This window comes from Kryptolebias marmoratus, linkage group LG16, assembly GCF_001649575.2.
Source record: "Kryptolebias marmoratus isolate JLee-2015 linkage group LG16, ASM164957v2, whole genome shotgun sequence".
In the NCBI taxonomy this organism is placed as follows: Eukaryota; Metazoa; Chordata; class Actinopteri; order Cyprinodontiformes; family Rivulidae; genus Kryptolebias; species Kryptolebias marmoratus.
Genome location: NC_051445.1, coordinates 6346703 through 6363218, shown reverse-complemented (window position 1 = coordinate 6363218; position 16516 = coordinate 6346703). Strand labels below are relative to the sequence as shown.

Here is a 16516-nt window from a genome sequence, read left to right as displayed (position 1 = left end):
TGTATGCGTATGGTGCACCCAGTCATAATGGGACTATTTTTTCACCTAGTTGCTTCAATAAAGCTTTGATTACTGTCAAATGCAGCTGACTCAAGTTGTGACAATATAACACAATACAGCCAAAGAAAAAGTTAAAAAATAAATACATCAAAGTAAGTATTGTTATGGTTTGTAAAATTGTGATTTTGAAGATTCAAGCCCTTAAAGTGTCAGCTCAGGTGTTTGGAAAGCACAAGTTACAAGCAAGCAATAAATCTGCTGGAAACCACAGAAAATACATGCTGTCATCTGCAACTGAGCTTTCTCTTTGAGTGTACCCTATTTTATTGTTCATTTTACTCTAAATAGGTCCATGGTTTACATAAATGAATTCCAACTAGAGATTGAAAGAATAAAATTAAATAAAAGAAGGTGACTGAAATGTAAAATCACCCTAACTTTCTATACAGACTTCTTTAAAAAAAACACACATACACACACTCTGCTACATATTAAAAAATAAATTAAGTTTAAGTATTTCTTCCTGTTTTTTAAACCAATTTAAATCAGAATAAGTTAAACTGCAACAATGAGCTCTTGTATGAGTTTACAGATATCATGTGGGTTTAAAAACATGAAAACACTCAAACAGTAATGAGATAATTTCATGCTGGCACTGCGGTGACACATTCCGACACACAAACACACCGCTGTCACGCTCACGCAGCCTGTTCATCATTCAAACTGCAGCGCCGGTTGAAGATAAAGGAAGCACCGGATCTCACCAAAGCAGAGGGATAACAGATATCTATTAATCTTACCTCCTCTCCTGTCAGGTAGTACGCTGAGAGCAGCCCGCCGACGTAACGAATGTTCACCTCAAAGAGTGATGCCTCGCCATTCTGTTGAACCAAGAGAGAGATCAAATTGTCAGATGTCATATTTCAGTGGAGGTCCAAGTCAGAGGGTAAAGCGGTGGTACGAAGGAGGAAAATGAAGACACTGAAGAAATGAGTTTTATCTCTCACTCCACTCATCCTGTTATTGGTTTGGCAAATCCCTGGGGAGCACAGCAGCCCAGATGTGTAGATAAATATTTCACACAACATACACTGACGTGTCTGAGATGGATGATGATGATGTGGGCAATATTTATGACTTCCAGATGTTCAGATTTGCATTCCATTCTTGTTTTCTACATTTTAAACATGTATTAAGTGATGTAAAACACGTGAAAGAAGCTTGATATCGAAAATGAAATTTCATGTTACCTCTTCAGTCTTTAGTCCGATATCATTTCTTTACTTATTTGCTGTTTTTTTAAGTTGAGGGATCATTTATTTTGAGTTTAGGAATAAAATGTGAAGAATATTTATTCCCTAAACAGTATCCCACACACTAAATGTTACTGGTACAAAGTAACAGATGTTTAAACACACAAAAAACATTTTTTGTCCATTTGAGTTTTTCAGCAGATGCTGTAGACATCTACAGCTGGAAGCTGTTAACAAGGAAACCTAAAATACACGAGAAGTCCACACTGATTGATGTCTTACCAAGCTGTAGTCCAACATCACAGCAACACAGTAATGAGACGTTACACAAAACCTTTTCTAAATGTATGGCCAGGTGTTCTATTAAAATGGATCCAAACAGATGTGACTGAAACAATGAGTGAACCCCTCCAATTATTTCTTGAAATGTATGAGGTTTATTTTTATGTCCATTTTGTTATAACGTCAGCACATGCATAACACACTTAGTCAAGTTGCTGTAGACATTTTGGATTATGAAAGCATTTCCTCAAAGGAAATTTACAGATACACACAAATATCTTTATTTTTAAGAACTTCATTTCTAGTAATGCATCAATCAGGCAGGCTACAACAGGAAGTGGACACAAAAGCAAAATACTCAACAACTGTATCAGCCAAAAACAAACAAAAAAACAGCAATGTTTAAGAGTGCATCAGAAACATTTTCAATTAAAACTTTTACTAAACTAGATTTTAGGGCCTTTCTATGTAGAACTAGTGAATTACCAGGAGCTTTTGTATATAAGTCAAGTACTTTTTGTTTTGTTTTGCATTAATTGTATTTGCTATATTCATAATATTGTAAAATACTTTACATCAATCAAACTGTAAAAACATGGCACAAGTACCTCGACAGCTGTAGCAAACATGTTAACAGAGAAATTGAGCAAAAAAAACTAGGCTTGAAAGTTTAGGACAATATCTGAACATGTACTATAACTTAACTGTAACTGGCCTCAACTCTATATGGACTATAAATATAAAAAGCTGCAGGTAGAAACAGAATATCAAGGTCCCACATGTGATAAAATCAACCTACTGAACTTCATTCTCCTGATGGGTTCACTGAATATGACAATAAATCAGCCTCTCACTTTTATGTGACTAACTTGCTCATTGTCCCATCTAGTTTTTTTTTTTATTTATACAATCTGGGTGGCAAGAGTGGGTACAGCTCACTTTTTCTTCACACACACACACACAAAAAACAGATTTGTTGATTAAAAATAAATGTTAGGCTCAGAGTGTTGAGTTCATGAAGTCAGTTTTCCTCTGAATCCCCATGACAGCGAATGTTAATTAGGAGATTCTGTTGTATTCCTATGAGCACTCTGTTCAACCCTGTCCTGTTCATTAGTCACTGTGGGATAAAACCGTCGAGGTGAACGTCTCTCTAATCACCAGGCTCCCATGCCCCTTTTCCCGACTCCGTGCACTTGTTATAAAGAAAAAATCTCCCTCCAAAGACGTCCAGGGGCAAGTCAACTTTAAAGAGTCAGGCCAGAGAGCTGAAGCTATGTGATCCCGTTCCCTGGTGTTTTGTCTCCTCTTTTGTCTCGTAGTCTCTTACAACTGCAGGGTGGAATTGATTAGAGGAAAATTGCTAGTTAAGGCTGAATTTTATTTTATGCTGTACCGTGTTAAAATGCTTAAAAAATGTTTTAAATTGAATGTGTGTCAGATATTCTGATTTGTTTTGATGTAAATTTAGCAACTATTGGGGCAAATAATTGTAAATTCAGAGACAAAGCTGGGAAATTTATTGAGATTTATACAGGGAAAGTTTTATTTTAGGTAAAATAGAACAACTGGAATCAGCAGACAGTGTGATTTCTGTTGATCAGAATTAGTTGAGTAAATCTGGTGTGCTGATTTTTCATTTCTTCATTCATTTCTTACCCACCAGCTACAAAACTGTTTTCATGTTGTACAAAAACCTTTAAATAAAAAAAATGCTAGTGCAGTTTCGTTCTCAAACATCTGCTCCAAAGTATCGTAGAATAAAATACACTGCAGGTTTTTGCCAAAAGATGGCAACACTTCTTTACATCCGAGGAAAATAATCAAACACAAATAGCTTGAATTTGGAGAGATTCTGAATAATAAATCCAAACATTAGCTGAACTGTGCTGCATTACCATTTCAACATACCAATATGGTCTTTTTTCTTTTCATAGAAAATCTGAAATAACAGGTAACACCGCATGTGTCTCAATATGTCACCATAATTACTGCCTCTAGTGCTAGCTGAGGGTTGGAGCAGAATGGTACTTATTGACTTGGAGACCCATTGAGAAGGAAATTGCTATCTCAAGTGTAGATGAGGAGGAAACTGTAATTGGGTGGCAGAAAGGGCAATTTGCTCTACTTTGAAACATATGATCGAGAAAGGGAGTCACCCACATCTGTTCATCTCTTCTCATTAAATCTCTATATATGACTTTGTTTGAAATTACATATTTAAGTAAGAAGATAAAAAAGGATTAACCTAATTCAGTTATTACAACAAATAATAACCTGTTTATTAATTTGCATATTTGATGTTGCCAGAAATAAAACATTTTCATTTTTTAAGTCTCTTGGCTTTCTTGCTGAGATTTTAAATGATTTAGTGTACATCTGAAGCTGCAGGCAGCACTTGAGCATGAGGATGATTGCTCTTACACGTCTCACCCTGACTGAACAATCTTCACATCACCCAGATTTAAAGGTGCTGGCAGCCATTTTTCATCCTCCGCTTCACATTTATTCCTGCTGACATGGAAAAGGTTTGAGCCCTGCATATAAAGAATGCTTACCAACCCATTCCTCTTTCCTACTCTTGTTGTGTTTTATACAAATCTGTAATTTAGGAAGCAGGAGACTTTCTTTTTTGCACATCGATGGTGCTGTGAGGTCAGCAGGCTGGTGACGCTTCCTGAGACGAAGCACCGCCGCCTCTGGCAGAGCAGCTGAGCTGAGCCGTCCTGCCAACCCAGAAATGAGTGGCCCATTCTGTAATGGTAGTCCAATGGCAGTGATTAGGAACGGAGTGTCTATTTATCATCAGTGATTGTGGCTTCCAGCAAGACAGGCAGAAGGTACAGTGAGAGGGAACAAGTGAGCTGACAAAGGTTTTGTCGGGCTTTTACTTCGCCGTGCGGCCTCCATAAATCACTAGACAAGCGCCATAACACACACTTTCCAATCTAAAGATTTATCCTGCATACATTTAGACATGAAAACAGGCATGTCGGATCAACTCTAAGTCAAACTGTTTCTGCTTATGACGTTCAGTTTTCACAAATGACCACAATCTTGAATTAAAGCCAATAAGGTTAGGATTAAAAAGAACAAACCAGACAATCAAACTCATACTGAAATCAATTTGACTGTCAGCTCAGAAGATTAAAAACAATGTCCAATACTTCTGAAAGGATGTTTTTGTATGATTAAATACTAATTTATTTCAGCTGTGCAGAAGGTGAAGTTGTGTGGCTGAAAAGTAGATTGAATTTGAACTTGATGTAAAAGAGCTTGAGGCATTTTTTTTTAAAACAGTTTGATGCTGTCAGGTTTGCTGTCACAATGTTTCTAGTTCATATTGGTCATTGTTAGATCCCTTTAGAATGTGCTGCCAAAACCAAACTATTGTTTTTACTCCCCTGACAACTTTTGACTTCTGCACAGAAAAATTACTGTAGGTTCTAATTGTTCATCAATAGAAATTAGAAAAACATCTGACGGCAAAAAATAACTAGTTTTGTCTTCAAAAGGTGTGCATTTATGCTGTTTGATTTCCAAGATTTTCTTTTTAGTTAAAAACATAAGTGACTTGCTTTGTTTTAATTTATTATCAAAGTTGAACTTCCAATTAAAGAACAAACTATTTAACGCTGTCAGGATTAAACAGCTGTGCTATTAATTCGACAAACATGGCCAGCTGAAGTGATTTATTATAAGATGCACACGTTTTGCACAATTCTAAACCGTATCTGATAAAACATTTTCATCTTAAATGTGTGTGTGTGTTTGTGTGTGTGTGTAAGAAGAATAAAGTACAAAAAGTCTCAACATAAATTATTATTTTTCATGCAGCGGCGTTGACTTTTCCATGTAAATCTTAATGCGATTATGTGTTTTCTAGAATTGGATAGCTTAGGCTTGTTAAATGTAATAACTTTTAAACTGCAGATAAAACTCAAATCTTTTTGATTTAAGAGACAAAATGTTGCAACTCTAAGGTTAATTTTAGTGTCAAGCTTCTTGTTGAGGTACTCTAACCCAAACAATGCTGCTCTCCTGCTCGCAAAACAAAAACTGAGGTAAAGACAACACCATCTCTTTTTTTGTTATTTCCTTTTACGTCTTAGAACCTAGATGACAGAAATGCATCACTGTCAGGTGAATAAAACTAGCTGAAATCTTGCAGTTTCTCTGCTGAGCTTTTCTCAAAGTGCAGAAATAAAAGGAAAAACGAAGACTTTCTGAAGAATGATTACTCAGCAGTAAGAAGCAGAGTGTGCAGCTCACTGCTAAAACCTAAACAACCCACTCCTTAGCTGGACAAACGAATAAGATAGGAAGCTTATCTAATGTCTGAGAAAAGCAAGATAAAATCTACAATAAATGCTTATCTGGGGTTTAATTGTTTATCCTATGCTGTTTATTTCCTTTGCAAGACATGCATTATATAGGCAACTGGATACTACTTTAGGAAGGCTTCAAGTATTTAAAATATGCAGGATAATGAATGAAAAATTTGCATTTTAATGGCTTGACATAATGTAATTGTTGTGCGGGAGGAGCTACAGCAGAAAAGAAAATTGATTAATGAGGGTAATGAATCATTGGTCATGCTGCTGTTGAAGCTTGTTGGTGTTCTGCTTCACCAGAACCACGCGACGCTGCTGACAGTATTTGCTGCTGGGCTCTCTGTTGATGAGTGGTCCACAGTTGTGGCAAAGATATCAGTTGTGTTCAGCCCAGATTTGCCTGCGAGCCTGATGGCATGGCTGGCTGCTGCGCTGCCGAGTGCCAAGGCGCTGACTAGACTGTGGCCCAGTGGGGTTTTCTGCTCCGACGTTAATGCAATGATTTACTGCTAATAAAGAGGCATCATTGTCACTGGGCAGATGACTCTCAGCGCCGCCGCCGTCCAGGTTTCCACAAGCTCCCACAGTTCAAATCCAAATTAGACAAATGTGACAGAAAAAATGACCCGATGAGCCAAGGATAGAAATTAAGCAGCTGATTGCCTCTCCTACCAGAGCCTGTGATTCATACTTACTTGCTGTGATTTAACTTAACACTGCTAATTAACATAGAGAAATCATGAAAGGAACCAATTTGATCTTGTTACTCTAATCTCTGTCAGTATATTAGAGTCTACTGCGCATTCAAGGCTGCAGCTTCTACTAATAGAGCATGCCGAAGCTCCTCCTATCAACCCAGTTTCGGTTTTCTTTTTAACAATGTTTTTTCTGAGAGCAGTTCATGACAATAACACTAATGACCGCCATCCTCTGAAGCACGCTAAACAGCATGTCGATTAAAAAACACCAAACAACAATAGAAAAACAAATTTAGGCCCACACAAATAATAATTATAATTTCTAACTTTATAGGACTGCTGTGTGTTCACTTGTTGCATTGTTTTGTTTATAGTCATTTATATAATCAAGATTTCCTTTAAACTTACAGAACTTCACTGGATTACAGTCCAAATCCAGAACTAATCTTGGGTCTTGGTCATGATTCTTTATTAAGGAATCAACATTATTACAAGAATTAGAAAGCCTGGATGGAAAACGTCCAGTTTACTCAAGAACTTTTTACCCCCTATTTGTCACATTTTTATACAAGTTTATGCAATTTGCATGATTTATTTATTTATATACACACACATCTCATAAAAACAGAGCATCCATAATGAGACGGACTCCTCTTCACATGAATATGACAAATTATCTTGATGTGATCTACTGATAAACCATATATAATGATGGACTAATCCACTGAGCTTCAGACATGAAATCAAGAACTGACTGTCTTATAATTCTATAACAAAGACGAATGCTTCTCTCATAAAACGCCACAACAATCATCAACCAACTCACACACTCATCCAGATACGCTGATCAGTGTCCAGCTTGTTCTTCTAAAAATAATTACATAAAAAATAAAATGGAACCAACTTTACTGTCATTGTATGGCTTGAATACAACAGGACTGGGAGTCTTTGTAATCGCAAAGATTAGAACATAATTAATAAGTGACACAAGACTCCCAAACCTTTGCTGACAATACATTAAGCTGAAAGGAAGGCCAGCTTTTCTGAAACCTAAATGTAGCCAATTAAAACAACTAAATACTCAAAAACTGGTCAAATAATCATTTTAGTTTATGTTTAAGTTTGAAATTAAACAGGTCGTTTTAAAGAAATGAACCTGAGGTTTTATTTTCCCTCCAGTTTATATCATTACAGTATATTTACATGTTTCTTATTTTAATTTATTGCTTGTGTGGTATTCTGTAAACTCATGCAAAAAAAAAAGTAATAATTAAACTAATCTGTTGCCTGAAGTGATACTCTGTTTAATTTTCCAGCTTCACTCACATCAAGGTGTTCACTGTATTTTTTGAAAATCTTTTCTTAGTGTAAGAATTTAAAATAAAGTGACCTTCATTTTGATTTTTCATCAAGCATTTTAACAGACAGATATTAGACAGTAATTGTTATCTGCTGAACTCCACCAAGTCGACTGCTGCACTCTTGTTAAATTCCCGTGATGTATTTTCACAAACTCGAGGTAGCCTCTGTGAATACCTAATCCCGTCTCAAACCAACAGAGCGTGATTTAATAGTTTGAGATGAGACAGATTAATTTGGGCTAGCAGCTGATGGTTGGAATCTTAGAATGGGTAATTTGCATTTTATTTCTTTGATAGCACTTATCCTATGAAGCTCAGTAATTAACAGGAACATAACATCTCTCCAATCATCAGCAAGTGTGAGCGCAGAAAGAGTCGAATGTATTTACACCATAAACATCCACTAAATGCACTAACTAGTACAGTAACAGCATCGTGAATAATTAATCAAGTCCTGCCAGGGTGATAAATTACAGCTGAATTATGACCTAACCCAGCCCATCGTTCTTTCCCTGGATGCTCTCTTTGAACGCATCCAGAGATGCACTCGTACACAGATGCAGAATCCCAGCGAGCAGCGCGGTGTGTGCAGGTTTCTGCTCTCTCCTTCAGGATGCAGCAGCTCCCCCACCACCACTGCATCCTCAGTGATAATGCACAAGCCTCACGGGACACTCACTCCGGGGTCATTATTCACCCTGTTGCAGTCCATCCTTCTTCTTCACGACTCCGTGTGCAACTGTCTGCCTCTGTGTCTCAGCATATACCTCCCACTGTAGCTGGCATTGCTGACTGAGCAGCACCCCCCTCCCCTCCCAGTGCCACTGGAGACTGTTTGATTCCAAACTGATGAAAAGAAGAAACAGAGCTGCTTAATGGTTATTTTGTGTTCACACTGATGATATTAAATGTTCAATTACAGTGAGATCATTAACAAAACTAATTACTGCTCATAAACATTTGTTTTAATGTACTTGTCTTACAATATGAGGGTCTTAACTTAGGCTTATTGAAGTCGGCCTTGAACATTTACTTTAATTACAGCAAATTTTGAAACAGATGCTTCAAATGATACATTTGAAAACGCGGTTGCATCACTACACCTGTCCACATGGTATTCGGTGCAGTAAATATACAGTAAAACAGCTACAAGTTTTATTTTTACCATCTTTTTTGTATGTAACCTGCAACAGTCTTTGTACTACTTTTTATTCAAATGTTTGATGCAATTTATTCCCCTTTTAAAAAGCCTCAATACTCCAGGGATGTTTTTTTTAAAGTACCATCTAAATGTGTTTTTTTTCCTGTCTAGTAGCAGAACAGAGTGCAAACATTTGCTATATGAGTAGACACAAGGGAAGTGCATGAATGATGCAGACATGTTGGGAAGTATCCATAACAATGCATCATGCAAAATGTCCTTTGCCCTCCTCATGATGAAACAGAATGTCAGCTCAGCTTGACCCGAGCTCGGGGGCACAGCGTCTCTTCACTGAGCCATCACCGGATGCCGTAAATGACACTGTTTTTCTTCAGACGCCTCCATGACTGGGAGCAAGTAGAGCCTCGTTTAAAGCCGACAGGAGGTCAGTGGGGGTCAGAAAAACAGCTCTATGGAGGTAAACAACAACCTTGCTCCGGGTCTCCTCATTACCAGCTCTACTGTCACTGAATCCTGTCCCCTTCGTGAGCGTACGATTACAGAACAACTCGTCATCGGCTGATTAAAAACAGGCCTTTTCATTAGCACTGGCATGCAAAAGGAAAAAAAAAACACTGATGTGAATGTCTGCCTCAGGAATGTGATTGAAAAATAAAATCAAATAAACATAAACCTAAACTAATCAGACACAGAAGATACAACCCCAAGCAGGTGAGGTGAATCAGTTTGCTCATTTTGATTTGACTTGAAGCGAGCTGTAAAACACTCCACCCCACTTTGACTAGGCTGATGCATATTTAGGTTTTTAACTTCCATTTACCTCATTTGAAAAAAACTTTAAGAATAAAGTTTTTTAAAGAATAAAAAATATGCTTTATATTTGTCTGAAATATTTGCAAAACTGAATTCAAGTTTTTTCCCTTTACAATTATACTGGAAACAGAACAGAAATGTATTTTTAATACCTGCCTTTGTGTTTTCTATTACCAAAATGAGTTTCTTCCCTTCATGTTACAGTCACTAATAATCTCTTTAATCCCACTTATTGCTGTTTGTTGGCTTATTTGTTGTTTTTATTGTTTTTATGTTTTGTTTTAATTTTATCTCCTGTAAAGCACTTTGTGTTACACAACGTTGAACGAAAGGTACTTTATAGAGTTTGATTTGATTTAGAAAAACTTATCAGCATTTCTATTTTTGGTTCTTTGGATGTTGTGGTTTAGCACAGAGTTAAAGTTTATGGCTAGATGCTGATGAGAATCTGGAACAACTAAATTAAGTTTCTATTCTTTGTCAACCTCTTCACAAAGTCTGCTTTTCTTTCACGAAAATGTGTGAACTGTAGTAAACATTTTACATAAACTACAAACAAATTCTAGACTTTTTGCTTTTCTTTCAATTTAAACAATAACAACAAAAAGAATTGCACTTGGGCTTAATCTACCAAAAAGTCGAAGACATCTGGATTCTAACAGTATTGGTAGAACAAACTTTTTTGTACCATTTATAACTGCAGTGTTGATTTGAATGCAATGGAAATGAGATTTCAAGCAAATGGGGATATCTTAAGCTGACAGAAGAGGCTTTTGGAAGCTTTGAGAAATTGTTTTTTGGTTCCAGGATGCTTCTGTGTTTCTGATAATGTTCAACTTCCACCACAGTTTGAAAGAAATGTTTTTTAATCTGCTGCCACTGAAACGGTTTATTACATTTCATCAAAATAAAGCTCACATTAAATGAGATTGAACACTGAATAGCGGCAGTTTTTTGTTTTTAAGAAAGGATAAATTAAAGCACGTTTTACACAAGAATTTCTGGTCTTTTACTCAACTGAGCTGTATCTGACAATAAGCAAAGTAAGCTCACCAGTTGCTGAGTAAAGCGTCCATATAACGTCTGAATGTTCAAGTGAGATTAGAGCGGGTGATTATGCCAATGATTAACACCTGAGTAATGGGTGGTACTCAACTCTGGTGACATTTATTGCCTAAACAAAATTGAGTATTTCCAGTAATTACAGTGCATCTGTTGCAGACAGTTTCCTCTTATGTGCTACAAAGAACATTGTTTAGTTTTCTAACATATTCAGAGCTGCTCCTTCTGCAGGTAATGTGTCAAACTGGTCCTTATTCAGGTCTATAAAATGCTTAATTTATTTACTATTACTGTCTGGAATATGTTTACCTGCTTGAATGTACAAAAATCTAACATCTTCTGAAGGGTCCAGTCTGCTCTAGTGAAATAAAAGTGACAAAGTGTGAAACGCCTGCTTCATATTGGGTTGCAGGTGGAGCACTGAACATGCTAATCTAGCTTGTTTTATTTATATTTGGACAATAAATAATAATAAAAATTTCACCCAATGATGAGAACATAAAAGGACAGATTAACAAAGTATAATTTCAGAAGTTCTTTAAATGCATCTTATATTAAACATATTTGTAATCCTTAGACTGGAGCAATAAAATAAAAAACATCCAGTCTTTAGAATAAATATTTCACATCTAACAGCAACCAACATATGTGTCTGTATCAAGATTTTATCAATAGAACTAGCTTAAAAATAGGAAAATGACCGCCACACAGAAAATGGTTTACACGTTTCCCCTTTTTGAGCATTAGCATTAAGACTCCAGGTCCATCCACTCCTGCTGTCTCTGCACTCATCAGTGATACCAACATATGCACACCTGCGTTTAGTTATTTAAGAGTCGAAGACAAGTCACGGCAGAAAAACGACACAGTTCCTTCCTGACGGCTCACCTAATGACACCCAAGAGACTTCAGTTACAGATCTTACACGAGGAAATAGAGGCTTGAATGTAGACATTATCCAGAAAATGTGCTATTCTGGTATATTCAGTGTGGTTTATCAGAAGTTATTTCCAGTGGGTATCTTCTTTATCCTGAAGAGGTTTTATGGGAATCGCCACATACACAAGGGAATTTTTTTAATCTACAGAAAAATCACAACAAATTAGGCTTTTACAGTCAAGATGTGCACAATTCTGCTTCTGTTCGACATCATTCAGAGTGAAAGCACTTCTTTGTACACAGCAGCATGCATTTACTCTACAGCTTTCAGCCAAACATCACCTGACAAACTCAAATTAACTTTGTCTTCCTGCCTTAATAGGAAATCACCAGTGATGATTCAGAAGATAAGCAAAGCATCAACACAAGTCATGTTCGGTGAGTGAGGCGGTAAACATTCGTTTCCTGTAGCACTCCAGAACAACGTGTTTATGTAAGATGGTGCTCCTCCACACTCCAGACACTCCAGGCTAAAACATACTTGCAAACATTTTTCTCAATAAGTAACTTCTCTTATTAGGAGGGAAACGTTGGAAAGTGGCCACCACAACAACATTTAGAAAACATGTAATGCTTTTTTTGGTTCATTTTGCTGAGACTAATATTCAAAACAAGGCAGGTGAATGGAAGTACAAGTAGTAAGTAAAAATTAGAACTCATTCTAACAAATCAAAAGTTAGTAAAAGATTATGTTCAAAAGGCATCAAGATCCAACAAATCTTTTCATCAAATTATTGTGATCGTTTTTTATTTTGCGTCTGTCTTAAGTAAGAGGAATCAGCAACAAATGATGTCTTTTTGAAGCAGTGTCCCATTTTGTATGTGAATATTTTACCCCCTCGTGGCTTTGAGTTAAGGGCTGATGGGTAGGTGTAACACTAGAAAATGATATTCAACCTTTTACCAACGCCTCAGATCCTAATTAGCTTGTTAGAGCTTTGACTTCTTCACAGATGTTGTTACAAAGGTCAGATGATGCAAATGTCAAAGCTTTCAAAATATTCTGACTCAGACAACTTTGTCCCGACACTCCGCAGCCACCGGCTCCTTTAAACAGGATGTGGTTGTAGCAGGAGGACCCGGGAGCAGACAGCAGGCAGGAGAGAGGCGGATTTAAGAAGTAAAGATTATTAACTTTCACTTAAAAACAAACCAGCCGCAGGCAAGAAAATATCCAGTGTATAACAATAAAAGGCAATGGACATAAAACTAAAACTAAGTCAGAAGGAAATATAATTTAAAAAAAGGCAGAATACAAAAAAATAACAACTCAGAGATAAAAACAACCTTCAGATTTAAATTTAAATGACCAGTAGCTACTATGTAGAAGAGGGTTGTAATAAGACAAAATGTTTTCTCCCAATAAGAGGGTAATAATCCTGAACACAGTACAAGATACATAATGGAACAGATCAAGAGGCAAAAGATTTTGCTTTTCAAAGCCTTCTGACCTAAATATCCCTGAAAGACAGCCAACAAACGTCACAGTATTACACAGTTATCACACGTGGTCAATAAATAACTACAGGATTTATGACTTATGAGGAAGCAGGGACAAAGAAATAATCTTCTGACTAAAAATATTTCAACCTTTGTGTTGCCTTTTAACCTCTTTTCCCTGCTGATCCGCTTACAAACAATTTGCTTTTGGATTTAGACCTCAATAAACCCCAGAGATGCTCAAACTCATGACCTGAAGCAAAGCATCTAATGAGTGTTTTGTGCCACCCTCAGTCAACATTTTCTTCTAATATTACTTTAAAGCCCTCCTTTTTTTTCTACTAATAGCCAATAAAGCCTCTGTAACACAGATGTTTTTGGTAAAACGCTGCAGTTGTATCTGTGAAAAATCAACAAACTAAATGTTTAATTTCACCTCAGAGAATGAAAATTAGTAGATAAAACCCTAAAATACAAAGGGTTATTAGTACAAAAAGAAAGGATGTGTATCATATGTGGTTTTGTCACAGCCTGAACTAAAAGCTCCTGATGAGAGACTTAAAAAAATAAAGAACTGTAAAGACAATTTTAAATAAAAAGTGATTAAATGAGTAATTAAATGTGGATGAACATAAGAGAAACTAAAATTTAACAGCCAAACCGACCGAACTGTTTACACATAGCTATGACAAAGCGATACCTCTTTATCCAATTAGAACAAACCTCTTTTCAAAGCTTCAAAGTTTTCAAGGTCAAAAAGCCTCTGTGCTGCTCTGCAGTGATGTTGCCAAAAAAAAAAAAAACTGTCAGTTTCTATTCAACAACATCTTGCTGTGAAATATGACTGAAACCAGAGCGGGCAGAAACATTCTGAATGTGTTTTTATACCAAAAACAAACTCAGCCCCCAAAAAAGAGCTGGTCTTTCTGCTGAGTGGCTCCTTCAAATCTGCATCAGAAGCACTTTGTCTAATCTGAATCCAATTTTTTCATTAGGCAGAGAATTTAAAACCTGTTGTTTCTGCTTCAGCAGAATTATCACAATCTAGAAGTGGAATATTAATCAATTTTGCTTTGTTTAGCACTCTCAGAAAGAAAAAAAACATGTAAAAAAAATGGTCATAATGAGCAGAAGCTGATGTCCGAGCCTCACGGTGAAAAACATCCTGAAACCTGCTGCAAATCTTTACGACTGTAACACTGTCGTTGTCTGTTATGTCCGTGTTTCACTGCTAATAAGTTATAGACTGGCTGTCACTTTGTGTCTGCCTCTGAATGACAGACAAGCTCAAACAGATGAATTTAGCTCTGCAGTGTGGCTCACTGCATCTGGTGACACTGGGATGTAATTAAGAAAAATGTGTGCATGAAAATTCGACGTCAGCTCTTTCATCCTTCATTATGCTCCCCTATGTAGCTTTAAATATTACAATCTATTTATATACTCTAAGTGATAATATTATTTTTTCTTGTGACTGTCTGGAAAATAAACAAAAACATTACAAAAGTGAGAAACAGCTGCTGAGCATTCACATCCATAATTATTTCCTTATAAAGCACACATCTTGTTAATTCTAGTAAATGAGAATTAAAAAAGATGTCAATTAGACGTGAAAAATTAACAGGCTTTGTTAAAGAAAAACAGCTTGAAGGTTCCAATGGTACAATATGTGCACAAAAGAAAAAAACAATGCATCAAATCTTCTGAATTTCACTCGGGTTCACATTAAAATAACCGTCCTATGATATTAATAGTTTGTCAAAGTAGTCATTTTTGTGCACAAATATATATTGTCCCAAAGGCCAAATACAATAAAGCACTTTAACACAATAAATAAAAACACAAACTGTGTTATAAATAGTTACTTCAATATAAATTAAGCTACTGATTCATATAAAACTAAAGATAAACTTTAGTTGACATTATTCTAACAAAATACCCACATTATTTTGTGTAATTATGAGATTTAAAATAAAACAAAATTAATACCATCTTCAACATAAACATTTATTACAGATGTCCCTTTTTTTAAAACCTTTAGTCTATAACAATCAGCAAAAACTGGCTCTACTTTCAATTTAAATAATAAAAAATACATTTTCCAAATTGCTTTCTTGTCGTTGCATTTACTTAAGTGGTATTTAGATCCAATTAGAACATTAAAAACCTTCTGTAGGCTCTCAGCAGTAAGTACATTGGACAATCTGTATATTTAACCAGTGCATTGTTTCTGCCAGTGGCAGAAACGTTATGTGCTGTCTACAAAAGAAATCCCAGTTTGAAAATACAGGAATCCTGTGAGGTGCAAATGATTGTCGACAGCATAATCTGAGGTATTACAGTTAACAAATATCTGTTCCGATGAGTTTCTGTAAGTTACTCCAGTTGATCCATTTTAAGAAAAACAAAACACCAAAGCTCACCAAAGCTACGCCCTGAGGATGATGAAAATTTTAAAATAATCTGACATGTAACCACATCTTTCAGGACTCCAAACAGCCCCTAACACAGATCATGTAAATTATTTTCCCTCAGGATGTCAAAATATTTGGCAAATTAATTGAAATTGTCATTTTAAAGTCAGACGCAGCTGTCCCAGAGGAGAGAAGAAGCCCACCCTTCAAGGAGTATGAACGAAAGCGGGAGGGGGTGAAGCTGAAGGATGACAGATGACACCGATGACAGGATTCACAGTTGAGTGTAAATCTGTGTTTTCTGTCTTTAAAATCGTTGGCACTGAGGTGGTTAGCTGTCTCCACACAGGCTGGGAGAAAAACAACAGCTACTCACTCGCTTCTGGCTCCAAGTTACCACCAGTTCAAAGTCATCTGTATTATGAATCACACACAAACTGTGTATCGTTGCTCTCTACATGTCTTCCTTCAGCTATGTTTCTGTGCAAGTGTGCATCTGCCATGAGAAAAAAAAAATCTTTTGATGTGTGAATGAAATTAACATTCACTGTGTATCTCTTTATGGCCTAAAAACAGTCAGTGATCAACGCTGCTCTGAGCTCTGAGGGATAAAAAGCACATAATAAACATACTGCCAGTGTGTTTTAGCTCTGATTATAAACTAGGACTGGTCTCCAGTGGAAGAAATATCTGTGCACAACTGATGGATTCATAAAATTCCCCAAACAATTTAGGACTGGAGCATCATGTGCATCACG

General features: G+C 36.4%; 1 protein-coding gene across 2 annotated transcripts in view; it reads right to left on the bottom strand.

The window, feature by feature from the left end:
- LOC108240356 (mannosyl-oligosaccharide 1,2-alpha-mannosidase IA) overlaps window positions 1–16516 on the bottom strand; it is a 168263-nt gene that overhangs the window by 50797 nt on the left and 100950 nt on the right. For both annotated transcript variants that reach the window (XM_017423754.3, XM_017423755.3), the window contains exon 4: window positions 801–881. In XM_017423754.3, coding sequence (XP_017279243.1) covers window positions 801–881 — 81 coding nt within the window. The remainder of the gene's footprint in view (window positions 1–800; window positions 882–16516) is intronic.